Raw genomic sequence first — 25,000 nt, 5'->3', positions numbered from 1 at the left:
ATACATATGTTTTTTTATTTTTTATAAATGGGCTACGTGATGGTTATCCTAATCTCAGTACCCAGATCCAAATAGAGGTTGTCATGAGAGACTAAAGGCTACGTGATGGGTTAGGGAGGCCATTTCACACTGAGCGAGCCGAACACTCGTGAAGTGGCAACCTTCTCAACGTGGATTAGACAAGGAAGTGCGAATCTGTTGTGCAGACAAACTAATGTAGAGCAGTTGGTGCAAGGCGGCTGTTTGGGTTAATGTTTCCTATTAAGATGACTGAATGGCTTGCATGCTTCTCCTATTGTGCTAATCAGTTATGAATGCATCCTAATGCAATTTCAAAGATCTCACGAGTTGCAGTCTGGATGGTGGCGTGTACTCATGTAGAAATAAGGAGGTGGCCTTAATCACTTTACTGAGGTTTTTAGGTCCAAGGCCTATCATCTCTGAACTACTTACTGTCTGTAATCATATATCTGCCTCCTGGGCTTTCATTTTGCAGGAGTGGCTGTTTTAACTTCAGTAAAGTAAGCCTACCACAAAGTAGGGAATTAGTTATGCATAGGTGGCACTTGAGGAAGACTTGCATTGAAGTTTAAATACAATTCAAAACTTCTCACAGCAGATGTGTTTTGTTGTTGAAAATCAGTGAAATTGCCATATAGTCTACACATAGCTAGACTACATTATGTGACATGGCTAGTTTCAACGAGTTTAGGAGTCTGGCCTGTCTGCATTGTTTCTTCATGGCTATAATGTCACTTATCAATCTGCGTCTATAAAGAGCCCCTTGTACTATTGAGACATTATTTAACTAGGCAAGTCAGTTAAGAACATTCTTATTTACAATGACGGTCTAGGAACAGTGGGTTACCTGGTCTAGGAACAGTGGGTTAACTGGTCTAGGAACAGTGGGTTACCTGTCTTGTTCAGGGGCAGAACGACAGATGTTTAACCTTGTCACCTCGGGGATTCGACCTAGCAACCTTTCGGTTACTAGTCCAACGCTCTAACCACTAGGCCACCTGCATCCTATAACTCTGAGTCCACCGTTTTGACTGGGTTCATATTATTGCCTTCGGGGGAGCCAAAGCTGAAAGCTCGGCGTCGGCCAATGAGCTCAGTGGTCTGTGCACACACCCCTGACCTGTAGCCTCTGCACACCCCTCCATCTCCACTCAAGGCCACTGCAAGGGGGTGAGCTGGAGTTAAGACAAGAGCACAAGATGAGTACCGCGTAGCCACATGTACAGTCTGTATTAGACTGTAGTTATTTTGAGGATCGTGGTTTTCATTGCGTTTGGAATGGGCTGGATTTTAAAATCTGTGGTTGTTTGTAGAATCCTTGACTTGCTTGTTGGCTTTGAGTAGCTATAGCCTACTATCATTTTAATAAGAAGTATGAACTTAGGAGTGAATGTTAGAGGTCTTAGCCTTATTAGCTCTCGGGGGTGCTCCCGAGTGGCACAGCGGTCTAAGGCACTACATCTCAGTGCTCGGGGCGTCACTACAGACCCTGGTTTGATTCCATGTTGTATCACAACCGGCCGTGATTTGGAGTCCCATAGTGCGGCGCACAATTGGCCCAGCGTCGTCTGGGGTTTGGCCGGGGTAGGCCGTCATTGTAAATAAGAATTTGTTCTTATCTGACTTGCCTAGTTAAATAAAGGTTAAATAAATAATGGCATTTTAAAGATTTTTTAATTTTTATTACATTTACTTGAGCAAAGACAGTGAGACAGGAGCCAGAATTCCAATCTGGTATCTAGGGAAACAGACACTCACTTTCTGGTGAGCCCTAACCTTAAGTTCTGTGTTGAGCTTCAGTGACTGAAAAACACTCCCTTACCAGTATGGTTTCTGCATATTTGAGACATAATGTGTGAGGAAAAGCCAGTAGTCATCTCACTATTTTCTAAAGACGTTCTAATATAATACAAAGCCCTGAAACCACCAGATACGCAACACAAGTGTTTCATTGTGATGGCCTTTATTTCTCTTTTTGAAGCGCTTTGGTAGTTTTTCTGATCCGTTTTCTGAAGAGGCAAAGTGATTGGTTGAGATCTGTATTTATTGAACAACTTCAAAAGCAAGTTGTTTAAAAGGCATTGGTAAGAATTCTGTGCTGCTGCCAATCAACCAGCACCTGATTTTTAAAATAAAAAATACTGCATGTATAATCTAGATAGCCTCTCTAAAACTCACCAATGACAAACCAGCATTAACATCACTGTTACTTTGAAAAACAGAAGTGTTTGCACAGATGCCTACAAGTTAAGCAGCAGACAGGATCCAGTTGGTCTAGCCTAGGCCTACATGGAAACATTGGATGTGGAGAAGGTAACAGATTTGTTCTTTGAACTGCCCTCTCAACTGTCGGTGGCCTATAACAAGGGGTTAACGTCGTTGTGATGTTTTGGAGGCTTTGTACCGCTAGACTGAAGCCCTGCTGATTGTTCCTGTGACGCCTGCCTCTGTCTCCAGCCAGACGTCAACCCACTTCACCCTGGCCACTTTTCTCCTTGTTTCCTCCATTGGCTCTGTCCGTCTTGTCATCCCAGCTGAATCAGGGGGCAATTTGTAACGGCAGTTCTCCTATTAGTCAGTGACGGGAAGAGGCAGCGACTGTTCTCCTGACTGATACTTCTGCCCTGTTTACACCCCTCTCTTGCCCTTGTCTCCTCCTCACTCGCTCTTTTCTCTGTCACCTGTGTGACAAGGCTGATTGTAGTTTCACACCAGGCCTGATGGACAGCAGTCATCTGGAAAATGGACTCTTCTTCAACGACCCAGAGGAAGATGACAGAAATAATCAGTTAAAATGGAATGATAGTTGGATTTTTTTCTTTGTTTCTTTCTTTTAGCAGCCAAAAAGGATAGTAGCAGGCCGGGCGTAGAGGCAGGTTAGACAGGAAATGACAAAACAATGCATCCTCAACCTCGTGACAGTGTGTGATGCCTCAGTACCTCCCTACTAGAACATAGTAGACATGCTGATCTCATGTACCCTTGTCGTCACTACTAGTTTCTCATCCAGTCCACCTTCAAAAGACATTCATCTGTTGTCTAAATATAGTGCTGCCAACAACAGTGACAGATCTGGTCCTTAGCATCTACACATCCTCTTACTGCTTCTCTAGGATCAATTAATCATGCTGTTTTTTAAAATTAATACAGTGTAATGATGTGGGGGGGGTGGGGTGCAGCAGGCAGAGCAGGCCTCGGGAGGAGGAGTGTCGTCTTTGTTTAGAGGAGACTGCTGCCCAGGCTAGACTGAGGTGGGAGTAGGGCTGGGGCGATTATATCGAGTGTTTTTTTTGTTTTTTTTGTGCAATATATTTTAGTTTGTTTTAGCACGAAATGGAAAATGCCTGTATCTGAAGAATCAAGGTTTTGTTATGTTGTAACGTTTTACAAATGCAGCATCTCACTGTCTCTTCTGTCAGCCCAATGTCCAATCATGTCCCAGTTGCGTGACAACACGTGCACAGAGGTTATCCACCAATCACAACCCTAGACAGCCTTTCACAAATTGTAACCCCGCCGGAGAAGTGTAGCTCTGGTAAGAGTTCCACCAACATGGAAAGTGAGGACGCCGGCTCAGCCTCTCGTGAGGAGGCCGGCTCAGCCGCTCGTGAGGACGCCGGCTCAGCCGCTCGTGAGGACGCCGGCTCAGCCGCTCGCGAGGAGGCCGGCTCAGCCGCTCGTGAGGAGGCCGGCTCAGCCGCTCGTGAGGATGAAATCATCCACGAAAAGGGCAGCAATGTTTTTTCAGTAATATGGAAGTGGTTCGGGTTTAAGCGGGCTGATGTTCAGCAAAGGAATGTCCTGTGCAAAATGTCTCTCAAGACGTTTGCTATGAAAAGCAGCAGCAGCACAACCAAGAAAAGTTTGCGGTGGAAGGAGCTCTATTACATAGCGAAATATATGGTCCCGATCTTTACAGTAGAAAAGCTAGGCTTTAAAAAAGCTACTAGGTACAGTTGACCGCAAATATCAGCTGCCAAGTCGCAAGTATTTCACGGAAGAAGCCCTGCCGCGATTATACACTGCTACCTGCGAAGAGTCGCAGAGAAGCTGGCTAGTGTTTATTTTTCCACCATCGAGCAGAACTTCAAAGCCGTACCTACGTTTGACAGTCCACTACATAAATGAATCGTGGAAGATATGGGTGGAGTTATAGCCCAGGGTCTGAGGCTCTCTGGCATCGTGGAAGATGATCATATAGGTGAAGTTATAGCCCAGGGTCTCAGAGGCTCTCTGGCATCGTGGAAGATGATCATATAGGTGGAGTTATAGCCCAGGGTCTGAGGCTCTCTGGCATCGTGGAAGATGATCATATAGGTGGAGTTATAGCCCAGGGTCTGAGGCTCTCTGGCATCGTGGAAGATGAGTGAAGACCGACAGGTGTGCATGACAACTGACAGCGGGAGCAACATGATAACAGCATTGCGCTTGAACAACTGGACCCGCCTGCAGTGGCTTCACCTCGCCATCGGTAAGTGTGACATTGGATAATTTTAAAGTGCATTCTAAAAAGTTGTGTTCAGGCCAGCTGTAGGTTGTGTTAGTAGTTGTCGTTTTACCAATCCAATAGCAAATAACCACAGGCTGTTTTTAGTTTATAACAAACTAACTTTAATACATTTTCAGTCAAAATGATTACACATTCAAACATCTTGTGGTGTAACATTCCTAAACAATAGAATAGACGTGTGGGAGGGGGAGATGGGGTGCCATTGGTTTGACAGGTCAACTGAATACTGTACTTGTCACATTTTATTTAAAATGCTGCCGTTCTTAGAATCCTTTCTTCATTCTTTTCAGAGACTGGTGTGAAAGACCCACAAGTTCTCACCGTGCCTTTGGGTTGTGCAAGAAGGTGGTCAGCACCTTTCCCTTCAGTTGGAACAAGAGGAGAGACTTGTCTGGAGCACAGGCTGAGCTCCGTCTACCAGCTCACCACTCCCCAACCATGTGGGGGTCAGGACAGAAAATTATAGAACAAATCCTGGAACAAGGAAAGGCCATAGCCCGAGTCCCGGGCTCAGAAGAAAAGCAGGCACCTGGTGTCCAACTGTCAGGATATCAATGTGTTGGAGTCAGTAAACAAAGCCATAGGCCCACTACGGGAATTCACTGACGCGCTGTCTTGGGGAGAACTACGTTAGCGTCTCCTACCTCAAGCCTGTGAAAAACCTGTTCAACCGCAGCCTCCTGCAGCCAGAGGAAGGTCACGCTCACAAAGAAAATCAAGAGTGCTCCCACTACAGTATCTCAACTATAAGTACGAAGACCCTGCCACAGTGGAACACCTTGATATGTCCTCGCTGGTGGATCCCCGGGTTCAGGACCACATGTATAGCAGACGACAAGATTGAGAGCATCAAACAAACTGTTTTTAGAGCGGAGGTCTCTGCTAGCTGAGGAAAGCACACGTCACCCTGGGCACAACTGTGCGCCACAGAAAGTGAACCGGTGTCTAAGAAAGGCAAGAAAACACTGGCAAAGCTTTTTCAAGAAGACTGCACTGTCTGGCCCAGAGTGGGAGGAGGACGACATCAAAACTGAGTTGTCAAGTTACTTGTTGTCAGTGCTTTTAGACCCCTGACACAAAGATCCACTTGGGTGGGGAAGGCTCCTTGAGGCCTACATCTCAAGACTGAGTAAGCTTGCTAAAAAAAGTACCAGTGTATTCCTGCTACAACTGCCCCTTCGGAGAGGGTCTTTAGCACAGCTGTGAACATTGTGACATGTCACAGGGCCTAACGCCAGAGTCAGTAGACGGGCGTGTGTTCCTCTCCAGGGCCTAAAGCCAGAGTCAGTAGACGGGCGTGTGTTACTCTCCAGGGCCTAAAGCCAGAGTCAGTAGACAGCCAGGCGTGTTCCTCTCCAGGGCCTAAAGCCAGAGTCAGTAGACGGGCGTGTGTTCCTCTCCAGGGCCTAACGCCAGAGTCAGTAGACGGGCGTGTGTTCCTCTCCAGGGCCTAAAGCCAGAGTCAGTAGACGGACGGACGTGTGTTCCTCTCCAGGGCCTAAAGCCAGAGTCAGTAGACGGGCGTGTTCCTCGCCAGAAACTTGTGAAGAACAAAGTAAAGGACAATATTTTGTTTGACAGAATTTTATAATTTGATTTATTATTGGGCAAGTTCTTCTTAGGGATACCTTTTTTCATTCTTATTTTTTAATTGATTTGCATACAATGATGACATCCTGGCACACAGTGTTGCTCATTTGTTTTGCGGAAATAGGCCTTGAGGCATTGTGTATATATATATTTTTACAATTTTTATAAAGAAAATTCAATGAAGAATTATGTCTTGGCCTTTTGTAATTTGTTCAGGGAAATTGAGATCGTGAATCGTCCAAATCGGTGGAAAAAATGTAGATATTACTATAAGGCTATATCGCCCAGCCCTGGTGGGAGGGGGACAGAGGAGACTATCGCCCAGCCCTGGTGGGAGGGGGACAGAGGAGACTATCGCCCAGCCCTGGTGGGAGGGGGACAGAGGAGACTATCGCCCAGCCCTGGTGGGAGGGGGACAGAGGAGACTATCGCCCAGCCCTGGTGGGAGGGGGACAGAGGAGCCTGCTTCTCAGGCCAGCCCTGGGTGGGAGGGGGACAGAGGAGCCTGCTTCCCAGGCCAGCCCTGGGTGGGAGGGGACAGAGGAGCCTGCTTCCCAGGCCAGCCCTGGGTGGGAGGGGGACAGAGGAGCCTGCTTCCCAGGCCAGCCCTGGGTGGGAGGGGGACAGAGGAGCCTGCTTCCCAGGCCAGCCCTGGGTGGGAGGGGGACAGAGGAGCCTGCTTCCCAGGCCAGCCCTGGGTGGGAGGGGGACAGAGGAGCCTGCTTCCCAGGCCAGCCCTGGGTGGGAGGGGGACAGAGGAGCCTGCTTCCCAGGCCAGCCCTGGGTGGAAGGGGGACAGAGGAGCCTGCTTCCCAGGCCAGCCCTGGGTGGGAGGGGGACAGAGGAGCCTGCTTCCCAGGCCAGCCCTGGGTGGGAGGGGGACAGAGGAGCCTGCTTCCCAGGCCAGCCCTGGGTGGGAGGGGGACAGAGGAGCCTGCTTCCCAGGCCAGCCCTGGGTGGAAGGGGGACAGAGGAGCCTGCTTCCCAGGCCAGCCCTGGGTGGGAGGGGGACAGAGGAGCCTGCTTCCCAGGCCAGCCCTGGGTGGGAGGGGGACAGAGGAGCCTGCTTCCCAGGCCAGCCCTGGGTGGGAGGGGGACAGAGGAGCCTGCTTCCCAGGCCAGCCCTGGGTGGGAGGGGGACAGAGGAGCCTGCTTCCCAGGCCAGCCCTGGGTGGAAGGGGGACAGAGGAGAGCTTGATGGAGTGCGTGTGTAAGGAGCTAATAAAAAGGACGCAGTGCCACTCTGTTTAGCATCCTACAGTGACACCAGTGGAGAAAGGAGGGGATGCCCTCAGCGCAGACAGATGGACACCTCTGTCTGTTCTCTGCTGTAAGCAAGGCTGTGTGGGTGTATGTGCCAGCGTGTGGGTAGACAGCAAAGGACGGGTCCCGTCAGTACTTAATGACCCGTGTGATTTCTGTGTGTGTGGAACGTGTCCCCTGAGGGAGTAGGCGGGTGGACCTGAGCTGTCTCCCTAGGACTCCTCACCCCCCCTATCCCTCGGGTGGACCTTAGCTGTCTCCCTCCTCACCCCCCCTATCCCTCGGGTGGACCTTAGCTGTCTTCCTCCTCACACACTCGGAGTGGCCCGCAGGCTGACAGAAGGCCAGGAGAGTTGGGTTTCACCATCACCCATTTAATGTGCCAACCTGGGAGGAGAGGATGGGGCCCTAGATATGCTTCCTCATCAGCACCACAGGAGCTAGCTCCAGGGGAAATAACTGCAGGCCTGCCAGGCAGCTCCTGGAAGAGCTAGTACATGTTTTTTTTAGAGGAAGCAGCCACAGCAGCTCGTGAAGGTGAACGATCTGTGATAAAGATTTAATGTTGTAGGCTAATAGATGTGTGTAAATAACCTGTCATTAGAATGAATGTGTTCCTATGTTCTGGAGATAGTTGTGTGAAAAATGGCCTGTGGTATTTATGACTTTGCAGTGTGCAGAATAATCTGTGACCTATTTTTCAAGGGATGAATTCTACTTGTTTTGACAAATATTTTCTCTTTCAGAAGTGCAGTGTTTAAAATAAAAAATATATAAAAATGTTTTAGTGACACACACACACACCAGACAGTATATAACCCATACAGTCATCCTGGTCACCGTCATTTGTGTTAATTGGATTTTAATAGCACTATTAAAGTGAAGTTACACATCACCCTGCAGTACACCGGAGACTGGCTCGATAGGGGGTCTGGGTAAATAGAAGACCATCATTAGGCCAGTCCTGCTGTTTAATAAAAGGTGATGAGCTATTTAATTTGCATGCACCCCCCCCCCCCCCCCCCCTCAACACAACACTTTTGTAGTTTCAGGGAGCTAGGGCCTCTGTTTTAGACAGCTATTCTCTTCTCACCCTTGTCATGCCATACTACAGTCAGGTCGGTGTTGTACTTTAACCAAATGATCTGAGACTAGGTTTGGACAATCTGACAAGCACAAACAACATCATCTTAGTGTGTCAATGCTATCCCTATTGTAACAGCCGTACAGAGAGTAAACTGAGGGCTAAGGGAGAACTGACTAACCTGCCCAGAACATGAGCCAGCCTTTATTTAACCAGGAAGTTCCATTGAGGTCAGAAGCCCTCTTCCAAGGGGCTAATAGAAACGGGGTAAATGTGTGGAAAGGGGAGAGCTGAAACTGTGTACCCACACTGTCCTGCAGCTAGCTGTGTGGAGAACTAGTCAGGCAGAGAACTAGGCATGGTGCTAGCTGAGATTAGATAAGAGGAAGTGCTGTGCAGAGGTCCTGCTGTTACTGCTCTGTGCTGGCTCTTCAAAGCAGCTAGCTAGCTCCCTTCCCTAAGTACAGCTGATAAAGGCATACAACCATGCTGATTATTATCACTCAAACACCAAGCTAACTCTAAATTATATTAGTTACATATTGGAGTGCATAAGTGGGACATGTCTGTTAAAAATAGAAAATGTTATGTCTACCTAGATCTGTCTAGATGTATTAATCGTTAAAGAGACATTGACAACGAAGTAGGCTACTGTACGATTTGAAATGCATAGGCCTATCTTCTGTAACCATTCTGGCTGTGTAGTACTCTGACACTTCTCCTACTGTAGATCCAACACTACTGGTTTGAGAAAGATCAATTTTACAGTCTTAACAGCTAAGATATACGGTTAGTTAACAGCCGAGAGCTGTTATTGGGAACCGCAGACTACGCCAGGAGTTGCATTTTTGGGGGAGAAATTAGAGTTGTGAGAAACCTGGCTGAAAATCGAGAAATTTGCAACCCTAACACCATTCATTGTCCTTTTATTTTATTTTTTATAATGACCTTGGTCAAGACATAACAAAACACCATTTGGATACTACGACTCTGCCCCTCAGTGACTGCTAGCAGCAGCACCATGGAAGCATAGGCTTTGCGAACATTGCTTGGATAGCTATTTTCCACGAGGGAGAACTGCCCCAATGAAATCTCGTGATTTAATAGCATACATTCTAACGGCATGAAGTAAATGGACCGTCGTGGTGCCTCTGGGTCTGCTCTAGTCTCCCTCCCAATGAGTCAGACGGCATACTTCCTCACTACAGACTAGATCTGCTCTATCAAGTACAGATGGAGCTAAATAACAGTCATGGAAGACTGGGACCTGAATAACACTGAACAGCCACATGCAAGGGATATAGTAGCTAGAACCTACTCATCGCAGATCTGGTAGGACAAAAAAGCCTGATTGGTCAATTAGATTGTTTCCCTCCGTGTTCATCATGCTCTACTGTAGGTGTCAGGGTGACATGTTGTGTAGAACACTATAGAACTTGGTGTATCCCAAACAGATCAAATTAAAATGTCAGCTATTGTAATTTCTAGAAACATTGAAATAGTTAGTTTGGATTAATCCGTTACAGTGCCTTCAGGAAGTATTCACACCTTGACGTTTTCCACATTTTGTTGTTAGACTGATTATTTTTTTTTTTGTTAAATGGACTGAATAAAATGTATCCCCCATTTACAGAAAATGCGCCATAATGACAAAGTGAAAACATGTTTTTTGACATTTCTTTGCTATTTAAATTTTTTTTGTAGTGAAATACAGAACTATCTGAAGTATTCCCACCCCTGAGTCAATACTTTGTAAAAACACCTTTTGGCAGCAAAACAGCTGTGTCTTTCTGGGTAAGTCCAAGACCTTTGCACACCTGGATTGTGCAACTTTAAAAAAAAATGATTTTCAAATATCTTCAAGCTCTGTCTAATTGTTTGTCAGTCATTGCTAGACAACCATTTTCAGGTCTTGCCAAGGAATTTCAAGTCAAAACTGTACTTTGGTCACTCGGGGACATTCATTGCCTTCTTGGTAAGCAACTCCTGTGTGGATTTGGCCTTGTGTTTTAGGTTATTGTCCTGCTGAAAGGTGACCTCATCTCCCAGTGTCTGGTGGAAAGCAGACTGAACCAGGATTTCCTCTAGGACTTTTGCCTGTGCTTAGCGCCATTCTGTTTCTTTTTTATCCTGGAAAAATTCCCCAGTCCTTAACGATTACAAGCAATACCCATAACATGATATAGCCACCACTATGCTAGAAACTATGGAGAGTGGTACTCAGTAATTTGTTGTATTGGATTTGCCACAAACATAACACTATTCAGGTCAAAAAGTTAATTGCTTTGTTTTTCAGTATTACTTTAGTGCCTTGTTGCAAACAGGATGCATGTTTAGGATTTGTTTTAAATTCCTTACAGGATTCTTTTCACTCTGTCAGTTAGGTTAGTATTGTGGAGTAACTGCAATGTTGTTGATCCATCCTCTGTTTTCTCCTATCACAGCGATTAAACTCAAACTGTTTTAAAGTCACCATTGGCTTTATGGTGAAATCCCTGAGCAGTTTCCTTCCTCACCAGCAACTGAGTTAGGAAAGACACCTGTCTCTTTGTAGTGACTGGGTGTATTGATAGTGTAATTAATAACTTCACCCAAAGGGATGTTCAATGTCTGCTTTTTAATTAAAAAAATGTACCAATAGGTAAAATTGGTAATCTACCAATAGGTGCCCTCTGGGGCATTGGTGAAACTCCCTGGTCTTTGGTTGAATCTGTTTGAAATTCACTGCTTGACTGAGGGACCTTTACAATGATCTATATGTGTGGGGTACAGGGATGAGGTAGTCATTCAAAAATCATGTGAAACATTGCACACAGTGAGTCCATGCAAGTTAAGTGATTTGTTCAGCAAATGTTTACTCCTGAACTTATTTAGTTAGGTTTGCCATAACAAAGGGGTTGAATACATATTGACCTAAGATATTTCAGCTTTTCATTTTTAATTAATTAAAATTGAACAACAATTCCACTTTCACATTATGGTGTATTGTGTGTCGGCCGGGTACATATTATTATGGTGTATTGTGTGTCGGCCGGGTACACATTATGGTGTATTGTGTGTCGGCCGGGTACATATTATTATGGTGTATTGTGTGTCGGCCGGGTACATATTATTATGGTGTATTGTGTGTCGGCCGGGTACACATTATGGTGTATTGTGTGTCGGCCAGGTACAAAATTATTATGGTGTATTGTGTGTCGGCCGGGTACATATTATTATGGTGTATTGTGTGTCGGCCGGGTACATATTATTATGGTGTATTGTGTTTCGGCCGGGTACACATTATGGTGTATTGTGTGTCGGCCAGGTACGAAATTATTATGGTGTATTGTGTGTCGGCCGGGTACACATTATTATGGTGTATTGTGTGTCGGCCGGGTACACATTATGGTGTATTGTGTGTCGGCCGGGTACACATTATGGTGTATTGTGTGTCGGCCAGGTACAAAATTCGGGCCGTAACACAACATTTGGAGAAAAAAAAATCTAATTTTTAGTTAACCTTTATTTAACTAGGCAAGTCAGTTAAGAACAAATTCTTATTTTCAATGACAGCCTAGGAACAGTGGGTTAATTGCCTTGTTCAGGGGCAGAATGACAGATTTGTACCTTTTCAGCTCGGGGGTTTGAACTTGCTACCTTCCAGTTACTAGTCCAACACTCTAACCACTAGGCTACCCTGCTGCCCCTGGTGGTGTGAAAAGTGGTGTGAATAGTTTCTGAAGGCATGAAAGTTACCTGGTTGGTGCATTATGCTTTGTGACACATCGTTAGCCATCCCTAGTTTATCACTTACTGAATCTGCCTGCTTGTTGCGTTATTTTTCTTGGTGCGTTCGTTCTAAGTAGTATAATCTAATCTGTTCAAAACCGTGGCAGGTCATTTGGGTGTAATGGGTGGAAATGGGTGTATTCATGTGGTTGTTGAAATGCACAGATTGCTTTATATGTCCTCTCAACAAAGAAAAACGACCGGTAGTTTGAAAACTTAGCAGCGTATTTTTCTGCCGTGCTGCTTTGTTGACATTTCCAACCACCCCTCACCGGGTATTCAGACAATAAGTGGCCGCTAATGCTACCGTTGTCTTAACCAATGGGATTTGTAGGTCAGACGTGTGTTCTTGTGAAATTGCCATTTTTATTTTTTGCATGCTAACACCACCTCTGTTTCTAATCTTTTCTTCTTCTTTTGTTGTGAACAACCCAGTTATTATTTTTATATATCGTGGATCCATAAATGACCTGTTACTCTCTGTCTGTGTTTTTCCCTACCAGCCATTGTGCCTGCGTGCCCCGGTGGCCCTGAGCAGCGTTGGGGCGAGGAGGAGCCAGCATGCGGCTACCCGTAGTGTGGAACAGGAGGCCCCGTGGACTGGGCAGGACAGTCTGGCCCAGGACGACCCGGAGATGTGGAACTTGCTGCGGAAAGAGAAGGACAGGCAGTGTCGGGGACTGGAGCTCATTGCCTCTGAGGTGAGTGTTTGGCTGGCTGTTTGGCTGGCTAGCTATCTGTCTTTCTGGTTGGCTGTCAGAAAGAGGAGGACTGGAGCTCATTGCCTCTGAGGTGTGTCTGTGACTGGCTGTTTGGCTGGCTAGCTATCGGTCTTTCTGGTTGGCTGTCAGAAAGAGGAGGACTGAAGCTCATTGCCTCTGAGGTGTGTGTGTGACTGGCTGTTTGGCTGGCTAGCTATCTGTCTTTCTGGTTGGCTGTCAGAAAGAGGAGGACTGGAGCTCATTGCCTCTGAGGTGTGTCTGTGACTGGCTGTTTGGCTGGCTAGCTATCGGTCTTTCTGGTTGGCTGTCAGAAAGAGGAGGACTGAAGCTCATTGCCTCTGAGGTGTGTGTGTGACTGGCTGTGTGACTGGCTAGCTATCTGTCTTTCTGGTTGGCTGTCAGAAAGAGGAGGCCTGTAGCTCATGGTAAGCTGTATGTTAGTCAGTCTATCTATTATGGTCAGTTGAGAAAGAAGCAGTTTGACAGGCCCAGAGTCACACTAAGGATGTGCATCTCTCCTTTCATGAAAAATTCTATACATTTACATTTAAGTCATTTAGCAGACGCTCTTATCCAGAGCGACTATACACATCTAGATATATGGGATACGATACAACAATACTTTTTCGGTTCAATGTTTTTGCATGAACACATTCATTGTTTACAAATATCTACTGCTGATGGAGATCAGGATCTGGGCCTCTGAGCTGGATCTGCCCGAGGTTCCTCCTCTGAGCTGGATCTGCCCGAGGTTCCTCCTCTGAGCTGGATCTGCCCGAGGTTCCTCCTCTGAGCTGGATCTGCCCGAGGTTCCTCCTCTGAGCTGGATCTGCCCGAGGTTCCTCCTCTGAGCTGGATCTGCCCGAGGTTCCTCCTCTGAGCTGGATCGGCCCGAGGTTCCTCCTCTGAGCTGGATCGGCCCGAGGTTCCTCCTCTGAGCTGGATCGGCCCGAGGTTCCTCCTCTGAGCTGGATGGAGGTTCCTCCTCTGAGCTGGATCGGCCCGAGGTTCCTCCTCTGAGCTGGATCGCCCGAGGTTCCTCCTCTGAGCTGGATCGGCCCGAGGTTCCTCCTCTGAGCTGGATCTGCCCGAGGTTCCTCCTCTGAGCTGGATCTGCCCGAGGTTCCTCCTCTGAGCTGGATCTGCCCGAGGTTCCTCCTCTGAGCTGGATCTGCCCGAGGTTCCTCCTCTGAGCTGGATCTGCCCGAGGTTCCTCCTCTGAGCTGGATCGGCCCGAGGTTCCTCCTCTGAGCTGGATCGGCCCGAGGTTCCTCCTCTGAGCTGGATCGGCCCGAGGTTCCTCCTCTGAGCTGGATCGGCCCGAGGTTCCTCCTCTGAGCTGGATCGGCCCGAGGTTCCTCCTCTGAGCTGGATCGGCCCGAGGTTCCTCCTCTGAGCTGGATCGGCCCGAGGTTCCTCCTCTGAGCTGAGTGGCCCTCTGTTAGTGTGTGGAGGGGGGGTTCAATGTGGGGTGTCAATGGGGTGTGCCTAAGATTAGCACTCAGATTAGGAGTGGGGGCAATTGATGCTCTTTGTATCTGAAATCACCATAACATGTTTTGAGTTAGTTCTATGTCAGTATGTGTCGTTAGCATTGCATTCAGAAATTAATATAATGCATCTTTGGATTAACCCCCCCCCCCCCCGTCTCAAAAGCAAATGGTTTAGACCGTTGTCTCTCGCACTGTGAGCACAGTTGATTTGACAGTCGTATGCAGTTACATGCATAAAGGTTCGACAGGCTACTGAACTGAAAGAAACAAGGCATCACTTCAGTCAACAGATAAGGGTTATTTTCAGAATAAAACAATATGCATTTCTGACCAACGCCTGCTTCATTTGGAATGGTTTGGGCTTAAATTATCTCTCTGTAGTTTTCTCTATCCTCCCTCCCAGCTCAGTGGAATATATCAGCCCACTCTAGTGTGAGGAAAATCTGACATCTTCAAGGCCTCCCGAGTGGGGTAACGTGCTAGAGGCGTCACTACAGAGTCCCATAGGGTGGCGCGCAATTGGCTCATTATCGTTAGGGGAGGGTTTGGCCCAGCATCGTCCGGGTTAGGGGAGGGTTTGGCCCAGCATCGTCCGGGTTAGGGGAGGGTTTGGCCCAGCATCGTCCGGGTTAGGGGAGGGTTTGGCCCAGCATCGTCCGGGTTAGGGGAGGGTTTGGCCCTGCATTGTCCGGGTTAGGGGAGGGTTTGGCCCAGCATCGTCCGGGTTAGGGGAGGGTTTGGCCCAGCATCGTCCGGGTTAGGGGAGGGTTTGGCTCTGTATCGTCCGGGTTAGGGGAGGGTTTGGCTCTGTATCGTCCGGGTTAGGGGAGGGTTTGGCCGGGGGATTTTACTTGGCTCATCGCACACTTGCGACTCCTTGTGGAGGGCCGTGCGCCTGCAGGCTGACCTCGGTCATCAGTTGAACGGTGTTTACTCCGACATGTTGGTGTGGCTGGTTTCCGGGTTAAGCAGGCGGGTGTTAAGAAGTGCGGTTTGGCAGGCCAGGTTTCGGAGGACGCATGACTCGACCTTCTGAGCCTGTTGGGGAGTTGCAGCGACAAAACAAGATCAAATTTGGGGAGAAAAGAGGCGTAAAATACCCCCCCACCCCCCTTTTCTCCTCGCAAAGCACACTCACACCTTCCTCTCTGCAGGCAGACTACAGCCAAGGCCTCCTGCTTGAGCTTCTACTAGCCTGGCTATTTTTAAGAGGAAAACACACAGGCAGCGATTGCATTTCCAAGTCTAATGTGAGGAGTGGGGTGCTTTCTCAGTGTGGCACACACAGCAGAAATGTGTACGCTGTTACCTGAGCTGTTATCTCACATCTCCTTCTCCAGTGGAGGTGAAGTCTGAGCGGCATTAGCATACAACCCTGTAGGGAGGCCCGCGTGACGCGGCCTGAAACCTGACAGGCACTGTGATAATCTGAGCTGAAGAGTCAAGATGCCACACTGAGGTGTCTATCCCCTGTCACCTTCCTCTCCCTGACACTGTCAGAAGTGGTTACAGACAGTCCCTTCCCTCTCCATCGGTGGGGCTGACACTACTTATGGCCGCTATAGCAGGGATCATAACCTGTCCTTAGAAACACGGTAACATCCTGGCCCCTCTGCCTTAGATACACGGTAACATCCTGGCCCCTCTGCCTTAGATACACGGTAACATCCTGGCCCCTCTGCTTTAGAAACACGGTAACATCCTGGCCCCTCTGCTTTAGAAACACGGTAACATCCTGGCCCCTCTGCTTTAGAAACACGGTAACATCCTGGCCCTCTGCCACCTAAACTATCAATAGAGACCAAACGTTCTGAGTGGACTTATCCCTTGTGGAGGCTGTGGGGATGAGGCAGTCCATCAGACATGCTACTGAAATGTAACATGGTTATATAATGTAAGAATAATGGTGCAGCACTAATAGCGGTCGCTGTCTGCAGTTCTGAGTTGTTGAATTGCCACCTTTTCTTAGACCGTGTTGATATGTGCATAATAGCGCCGTTAACCAGCGTATTGGTGTTGAGAACCATGTGGTGGAGGCAGCAGCAGAGTGAGGAGAGGAGAAAACAGCCCTTACTTTAATTATCTAAGAAAAGTGAGGAGGGCGCAAACCCCAACTTAATTAGATCTATAATCGATAGTCTAACTGTTAAATGTGCCTGGCTTTATAAATCATCCATATCTATAGAAATGAGACCGATCTTGATTCTGTTGCCCGTTTTTGAGTGTTTGTTTTTAATAACTTACTGATTCCGTGTGCACCAAACCTCACGCAGCCACATGTCAAATAAACAATTTCACATTCGCCTGGTTTTAATATTTGCTATGCTGTAATAAAAGTTTTGACACTTTTTCCATTAGAGCAACCCTCTCTGGTATCCTTTATCATTTATTTACGGTTTACACTGTTCCAAATTGTCAGAAATGTATATTTATAATAATCCTCTTGATATACTTTTACTATTATTATTATGATCGTAATAAGTAATGTCATTATCATTAGTAGGCTTAATATAGCAGCCTTGTATAAGCACCATCAAGCTGTAGGCCTCAGAGTACATCCTGTTTAGTCTTTAATACCGTAGGCCTATAAAAATAGGTTACTGTATCCCATCATTCATTCGGGCCATGTCGTCACACAGCGTACGAGTCATTCATGATTTGAAATGCAATCAAGGATTTTAGTTTTTAAATAAAATAACAAGGCGACCTTGAATAATTTAGTGTAAACAATAAATAAACTGTTCAATTTTGGAAATTGTTTTCACAAATGAATGCAACTGTTTTTAGTCTTTGTTGTAAAAAAAAAAAAATGTATGCCTTTTATTACAGAAAACTCTCGTACATTTTTATAATTGATTTAGTGTTTACATTTCCAAACGATCAGAAATTATATTGTAATCTAACAGCACCTGTTTGGCAGACATAATATGCACACAATGCCTTGCTCCTCACCTTTCTTTTTCTTGATCTCCAGTATTTTCCACAACTAGTCACATTTATTCCACACATCTGACTTCCCCTTTACCTCCTGAGCAACCAGTAAACATTAACTCCGTTTCAAGTCTATTTGTCACTTCCTCTGCATCCATTTTGCTGTCACATGTTACGGCGTTCAGAGTTCACAACCAATTTATTGGACTGGTTATGATATGCTATAGGTCTGGCCCTATTGGTCGTCTGAATGCGATGCATACACGTGTCATGTAAAGACATGAGGGTTTAGGAAATGTTTCTCCTAAACAAATTTGGGATTTCGGTAACAGAACTTTTAAGCCAGAAATGGATCTAACTATGTTGCTGGTCACTTGCTGTCATTTGTTTTTAACAGTCTGAGCCCAGCACGGCACAATCAAATTACGGTCGTGTCTTTTAAATATTTTATCAAACAGTGTGTCTTAAAGCATCAGACAAGCTCAGTGCATGTAGTTGATTTGATTAAAACACGCAGGATGTGTCCATATATGTGGAAAATACATGTTTTAAACATTCTGCCCAATCGATTGGTTTAAAGAACAGAACTATCGGTCGACCAAGATATTATTATTTTTTGTCGGACAGCCCTTGATGATTCAGTGACAGGGCAACACCTACCACCACTTATAGCAGTGATGGTGCTTTCTCTTTTTCCTTGTAGAGGAGTATAGAAGAGGCAGTGTATGAAGTCTGGTTGAAGAGTTTGATTGCTGTTGTCTTTGGGGGTGGGATTCTACTAATCACTTAACAGTTTATAATTTGCCTGGGCCTTTTCCATCAGTCTCTTGCTTTGATCTGATCCTGATGTCCAGCTTCTGGTTTGCCTCTCCTCTCCAGAACTTCTGCAGTCGGGCTGCGCTGGAGGCCCAAGGATCCTGCCTCAATAACAAGTACTCAGAGGGCTACCCAGGCAGGAGGTAAGGCTACTACGTAACAATGACCATACTAGGTTAGCACACCACTGAGAATGCATGCCCAATGCATTGACCCTACTAGGTTAGCACACCACTGAGAACGCATGCCCAATGCATTGACCATACTAGGTTAGCACACCACTGAGAATGCATGCCCAATGCATTGACCATACTAGGTTAGCACACCACTGAGAATGCATGCCCAATGCATTGACCATACTAGGTTAGCACACCACTGAGAACGCATGCCCAATGCATTGACCATACTAGGTTAGCACACCACTGAGAATGCATGCCCAATGCATTGACCATACTAGGTTAGCACACCACTGAGAATGCATGCCCAATGCATTGACCATACTAGGTTAGCACACCACTGAGAACGCATGCCCAATGCATTGACCATACTAGGTTAGCACACCACTTAGAATGCATGCCCAATGCATTGACCATACTAGGTTAGCACACCACTGAGAATGCATGCCCAATGCATTGACCGTACTAGGTTAGCACACCACTGAGAATGCATGCCCAATGCATTGACCATACTAGGTTAGCACACCACTTAGAATGCATGCCCAATGCATTGCTAGTGTGGCTACTGGAACACGAAGACTTTCTCTGCTTTGTATTGCTGTTTCTACTTATTGAAAAGGACTGTATCCTGTCCATCTGTTGCCCTGTTCCCATTTCCCCTCCAACATACTGTACCTAGGCACCTTCTCCTTTTCACCCAATTCCCCAGAACTGTTTTAATCAGAATTAGGATTATAATTCCTGCATTGGCAATTAGGCACAGCAGTAGTTATGACACGTAACAGGAAGTGGGTGAGTTTTTCTAATCAGACAAGTAGTTCCTCCTGGTTTCAGTCTGTTTTCTTCTGTTGTGTGATCCAATGAACGTGGCCCTGTTCTCGCTAGGTACTATGGTGGTTTAGTAGATGGTGTTAACCCTCTCCTCTCCTCTAGGTACTACGGTGGAGCTGAGGTGGTAGACCAGATAGAGTTGTTGTGCCAGAAGAGAGCCCTGGAGGCCTTTGACCTGGACCCTGCCCTGTGGGGGGTGAACGTCCAGCCCTACTCTGGCTCTCCCGCCAACTTCGCTGCCTACACCGCCGTCCTCAACCCTCACGACCGCATCATGGGCCTGGACCTGCCTGACGGTGGACAGTATGTAGCCGTCTTCCTCAGTCTGTCTATTCAGTTCTCTGCCTCTCTACCTCTGCCTCCTCTCTACCTCTGCCTCTTGTGGTCGTGCTCTATCTCTGCCTCAGTCTCTGTCTATTCAGTTCTCTGCCTCAGTCTGCCTCTGCCTCTTGTGGTCGTGCTCTATCTCTGCCTCAGTCTCTGTCTATTCAGTTCTCTGCCTCTCTGCCTCCTCTCTACCTCTGCCTCTCGTGGTCGGCCTCTATCTCTGCCTCAGTCTCTCTATTCAGTTCTCTGCCTCTCGTGGGTCGGCCTCTATCTCTGCCTCAGTCTCTGTCTACTCAGTTCTCTGCCTCACTCTACCTCTGCCTCTCGTGGTCGGCCTCTATTTTTTTTTCCCTCACCAATTCACGGACTACCAGCTCTCTACTTTCCTCATTTCACTCTACCTTTTCTTTACTGTCATAGTGGGCACCATATTTTTAAATATGTTTATTGTAAGTAACTTACAATAATGGTGCTACACAGTAATCATACCAAGCAGGCTGACTAAATCACTGTAGATAAGAGCGTCTGCTAAATGTCCTAAATGTATATTGAATAACACAAATGTTGTTGTCCTTCTGCAGTCTGACCCATGGTTACATGTCTGACACCAAGAGGATATCTGCTACCTCCATCTATTTTGAGTCCATGCCCTACAAGCTCAATGTAAGCAGAACCACACTCCACTCCTTCCCGGTCCCTCTCTCCTCGTCTCCTTCTCAAAACCCGTTGGAGGAGAAGGTCTGAGGGGAGGGACTTTCGATTTTTCTCCTCCAATACGGTTTGAGAAGGAGGAGTCAAGGAAAGACCGGTTCGGAGCTTTACTGTAACTGTTGAACCCGGTCCAGTGTCCCTCTGATCGAGACAACTTGCCACCCTCACTTGTCTCCTAGTGGGGAACATTCTTGTCCTTACCTCTCCTCATCTGTAGTGGCAGTAGCTAATACTACTATAAATGCTACTCGTCACTAATGCAATGGGAATTGAATGAAATGGAATGGATTAGAATACAGTAGACAAGTTACAATAAATGATCATATCTATCCTACTATGTATGGTTAGTGGTCTCTGTTACTGGTCGATATTGGCCAGCGACGTCATTGGTTCTAGTATCTCCTTGAGTCCTTATTGGTTTATCCATTTCTGTCATTTTCCTGATCTCTGTTTGCCTGTGTAGGGTTCAGGTGATCAGTATAGTCCTGTAGTAGTCGTGTGTGTGTGTGTTTTCCATTATTGAATTGTACATTTTGTATGTGTGTGTGTGTGTGTGTTGTGGTCATGTGATCAATGCTATGGTGTGTAGGCTTGGGCGGTATCCCGATTTGTCATGGCTTCATATCAACCTTGTGCCATACAGGGTTATTCAGTAATACCGGCACTGAACACACGGAGCGCTGTTTTCAAACCTCACTGATACTCTGTAATCCGAACATTAGCAATGCTGACAGGTACATGTAAAATACCATACAGAATGCTAACTGAATGCTAACGAGCGCATTGCGAACGTTCTGTACGGTTTCTGACCTGAACTATACGAGTAACTAAAAAATGCTACAGTTTGTTGCACGCACAAAACAAATAGTAGCCAGCAAGGCTGTTGATCCAGGACGGGAATCTCTGCTGTTACCAAACTAAGCTTGATTTTGGAAGAAGCTAACCACGTAGCAAAATGGCTAACTAGCTACTAAATTAGCAAACCAAATACTCAACTGCAGAGCTTATAGCACCTTTTTACACATGTTAACTTGTTAGTTATAAGATATCTAGCTGACCGACACTTCGTTGTAAAGCTTTGTGGTTGAGGGATAGAAAGAAAAAAACAATTGAATGGACACATATGGAGAAGTGTAACATATGGAGAAGTGTAACATATGGAGAAACATATCCTGTATAGGACTTCCTGTGTTATTCATATCTCTCACTGTTGTTGATGTGATGCATCAGTCTCCTCTTAACAGGTGTATGTCGCTCCCTCTCTCGCTTTCTCTCTTTCCCTCTCTCTCTCCCTCTCTCGCTTTCTCTCTATCTCTCTCTCCCTCTCTCGCTTTCTCTCTATCCCTCTCTCCCTCTCTCGCTTTCTCTCTATCCCTCTCTCTCTCTCGCTTTCTCTCTCTCGCTTTCTCTCTCTCGCTTTCTCTCTCTCCCTCTCTCGCTTTCTCTCTCTCGCTTTCTCTCTATCCCTCTCTCGCTTTCTCTCTTTCCCTCTCTCTCTCCCTCTCTCGCTTTCTCTCTTTCTCTCTATCCCTCTCTCGCTTTCTCTCTATCCCTCTCTCGCTTTCTCTCTATCCCTCTCTCCCTCTCTCGCTTTCTCTCTCTCGCTTTCTCTCTATCCCTCTCTCCCTCTCTCGCTTTCTCTCTATCCCTCTCTCCCTCTCTCGCTTTCTCTCTTTCCCTCTCTCTCTCCCTCTCTCGCTTTCTCTCTTTCTCTCTATCCCTCTCTCGCTTTCTCTCTATCCCTCTCTTGCTTTCTCTCTATCCCTCTCTCCCTCTCTCGCTTTCTCTATCCCTCTCTCTCTCTCTCGCTCCCTGTCTCGTACATTCTCTCTCCCTTTCTCCAGCCTGCCACAGGGCTCATTGACTATGACCAGCTGGAGATGACTGCCCGTCTCTTCCGGCCCAAGTTGATCATTGCAGGCACCAGCGCCTACGCTCGCCTCATTGACTACGCTCGCATCAAGAAGGTACAGACTCTTTCTCCCTCTCTGTGACTACTTACCTCTATCTCTCTCTGTCTGTGACTACTTACCTCTATCTCTCTCTGTCTGTGACTACTTACCTCTCTGTGACTATCTCTCTCTGTCTGTGACTACCTACCTCTCTGTGACTACCTACCTCTCTGTGACTACCTACCTCTCTGTGACTATCTCTCTCTGTCTGTGACTACCTCTCTCTGTCTGTGACTACCTACCTCTCTGTGACTACCTACCTCTCTGTGACTACCTACCTCTACCTCTCTCTGTCTGTGACTACCTACCTACCTCTCTCTGTCTGTGACTACCTACCTACCTCTCTCTGTCTGTGACTACCTACCTACCTCTCTCTGTCTGTGACTACCTACCTACCTCTATCTCTCTCTGTCTGTGACTACCTACCTACCTCTATCTCTCTCTGTCTGTGACTACCTACCTACCTCTATCTCTCTCTGTCTGTGACTACCTACCTATCTCTATCTCTCTCTGTCTGTGACTACCTACCTATCTCTATCTCTCTCTGTCTGTGACTACCTACCTATCTCTATCTCTCTCTGTCTGTGACTACCTACCTATCTCTCTCTGTCTGTGACTACCTACCTATCTCTCTCTGTCTGTGACTACCTACCTACCTCTCTCTGTCTGTGACTACCTACCTACCTCTCTCTGTCTGTGACTACCTACCTACCTCTCTCTGTCTGTGACTACCTACCTACCTCTCTCTGTCTGTGACTACCTACCTACCTCTCTCTGTCTGTGACTACCTACCTACCTCTATCTCTCTCTGTCTGTGACTACCTACCTACCTCTATCTCTCTCTGTCTGTGACTACCTACCTACCTCTATCTCTCTCTGTCTGTGACTACCTACCTACCTCTATCTCTCTGTCTGTGACTACCTACCTATCTCTATCTCTCTGTCTGTGACTACCTACCTATCTCTATCTCTCTCTGTCTGTGACTACCTACCTATCTCTATCTCTCTCTGTCTGTGACTACCTACCTATCTCTCTCTGTCTGTGACTACCTACCTATCTCTCTCTGTCTGTGACTACCTACCTCTATCTCTCTCTGTCTGTGACTACCTACCTCTATCTCTCTCTGTCTGTGACTACCTACCTCTATCTCTCTCTGTCTGTGACTACCTACCTCTATCTCTCTCTGTCTGTGACTACCTACCTCTATCTCTCTCTGTCTGTGACTACCTACCTCTATCTCTCTCTGTCTGTGACTACCTACCTCTATCTCTCTCTGTCTGTGACTACCTACCTCTATCTCTCTCTGTCTGTGACTACCTACCTCTATCTCTCTCTGTCTGTGACTACCTACCTCTATCTCTCTCTGTCTGTGACTACCTACCTCTATCTCTCTCTGTCTGTGACTACCTACCTCTATCTCTCTCTGTCAAATCCTTAGTTCAAGTAAGCCTTGTCCCGGCCAGAACGGCCCCTACAAGGGGGCAGGGGCCAGAACGGCCCGTAAGGGGCAGGGGCCAGTGTCAGAAACCTGTCTTGCCTCCTACATAATAAAACTACGTACGGTGTACAAATAGTAGTACTATGTATGCAGTGAGCAACAAATATCAACATGCTACTTATCCAGACTAACATGGCTTACTATAATGCGCAGTCTCGCTTGTTCACCACATTTGTTCGTTTTAGTAGAGCCTGACCCCTATTCTGATCATCAACTGTTGTCACACACGTGTGAAAAGACCATTCTCTTCTTCAATAGTGTGTAGTGATTTATACTAGATGAGAAGCCAAAATGGGAGACTTCCTGGCATTTTTAAGGCATAATCAATTTTTTTTAAATCACATACTTTAAAATGTTCCGTTTTCCCCATCCAGTTGTGTACGGAGGTGAAAGCCTACCTGCTGGCTGACATGGCCCACATCAGTGGTCTGGTGGCTGCGAAGGCTGTCCCCTCGCCATTCAAGTATGCTGACATGGTCACCTCCACAACACACAAGTCCCTCCGGGGAGCCAGGTATGTAACGTAGCTGTGTGGAGGAGACCATGTCAGACTACAACACACCAGTCCCTCTGAGGAGCCAGGTATGTAACGTAGCTGTGTGGAGGAGACCAGTCCCTCTGAGGAGCCAGGTATGTAACGTAGCTGTGTGGAGGAGACCAGTCCCTCTGAGGAGCCAGGTATGTAACGTAGCTGTGTGGAGGAGACCAGTCCCTCGAGGAGCCAGGTATGTAATGTAGCTGTGTGGAGGAGACCAGTCCCTCTGAGGAGCCAGGTATGTAACGTAGCTGTGTGGAGGAGACCAGTCCCTCTGAGGAGCCAGGTATGTAACGTAGCTGTGTGGAGGAGACCAGTCCCTCGAGGAGCCAGGTATGTAATGTAGCTGTGTGGAGGAGACCAGTCCCTCGAGGAGCCAGGTATGTAACGTAGCTGTGTGGAGGAGACCAGTCCCTCTGAGGAGCCAGGTATGTAATGTAGCTGTGTGGAGGAGACCAGTCCCTCGAGGAGCCAGGTATGTAACGTAGCTGTGTGGAGGAGACCAGTCCCTCTGAGGAGCCAGGTATGTAATGTAGCTGTGTGGAGGAGACCAGTCCCTCGAGGAGCCAGGTATGTAATGTAGCTGTGTGGAGGAGACCAGTCCCTCGAGGAGCCAGGTATGTAATGTAGCTGTGTGGAGGAGACCAGTCCCTCGAGGAGCCAGGTATGTAACGTAGCTGTGTGGAGGAGACCAGTCCCTCTGAGGAGCCAGGTATGTAACGTAGCTGTGTGGAGGAGACCAGTCCCTCTGAGTAGCCAGGTATGTAA

The 25,000-nt window shown here is 47.0% G+C and overlaps 1 protein-coding gene across 3 annotated transcripts in view; it reads left to right on the top strand.

The window, feature by feature from the left end:
* Window positions 1-25,000, top strand: part of shmt2 (serine hydroxymethyltransferase 2 (mitochondrial)) — a 34,203-nt gene that overhangs the window by 2,262 nt on the left and 6,941 nt on the right. The window contains exons 2-7 of one of the 3 annotated variants that reach the window (XM_029654627.2): window positions 12,743-12,940; window positions 18,265-18,344; window positions 19,311-19,511; window positions 20,117-20,198; window positions 22,091-22,213; window positions 24,072-24,211. In XM_029654627.2, the coding sequence (XP_029510487.1) occupies window positions 12,743-12,940; window positions 18,265-18,344; window positions 19,311-19,511; window positions 20,117-20,198; window positions 22,091-22,213; window positions 24,072-24,211 (824 nt within the window). Of the gene's footprint in view, window positions 1-12,742; window positions 12,941-13,193; window positions 13,214-13,286; window positions 13,305-18,264; window positions 18,345-19,310; window positions 19,512-20,116; window positions 20,199-22,090; window positions 22,214-24,071; window positions 24,212-25,000 lie in introns of those variants that run through there. The other 2 variants (XM_065002045.1, XM_065002046.1) reach the window with 2 other exon arrangements.

This window comes from Oncorhynchus nerka, linkage group LG15 (assembly GCF_034236695.1).
Source record: "Oncorhynchus nerka isolate Pitt River linkage group LG15, Oner_Uvic_2.0, whole genome shotgun sequence".
NCBI lineage: Eukaryota > Metazoa > Chordata > Actinopteri > Salmoniformes > Salmonidae > Oncorhynchus > Oncorhynchus nerka.
This window is presented reverse-complemented; position numbering and strand designations above follow the sequence as displayed.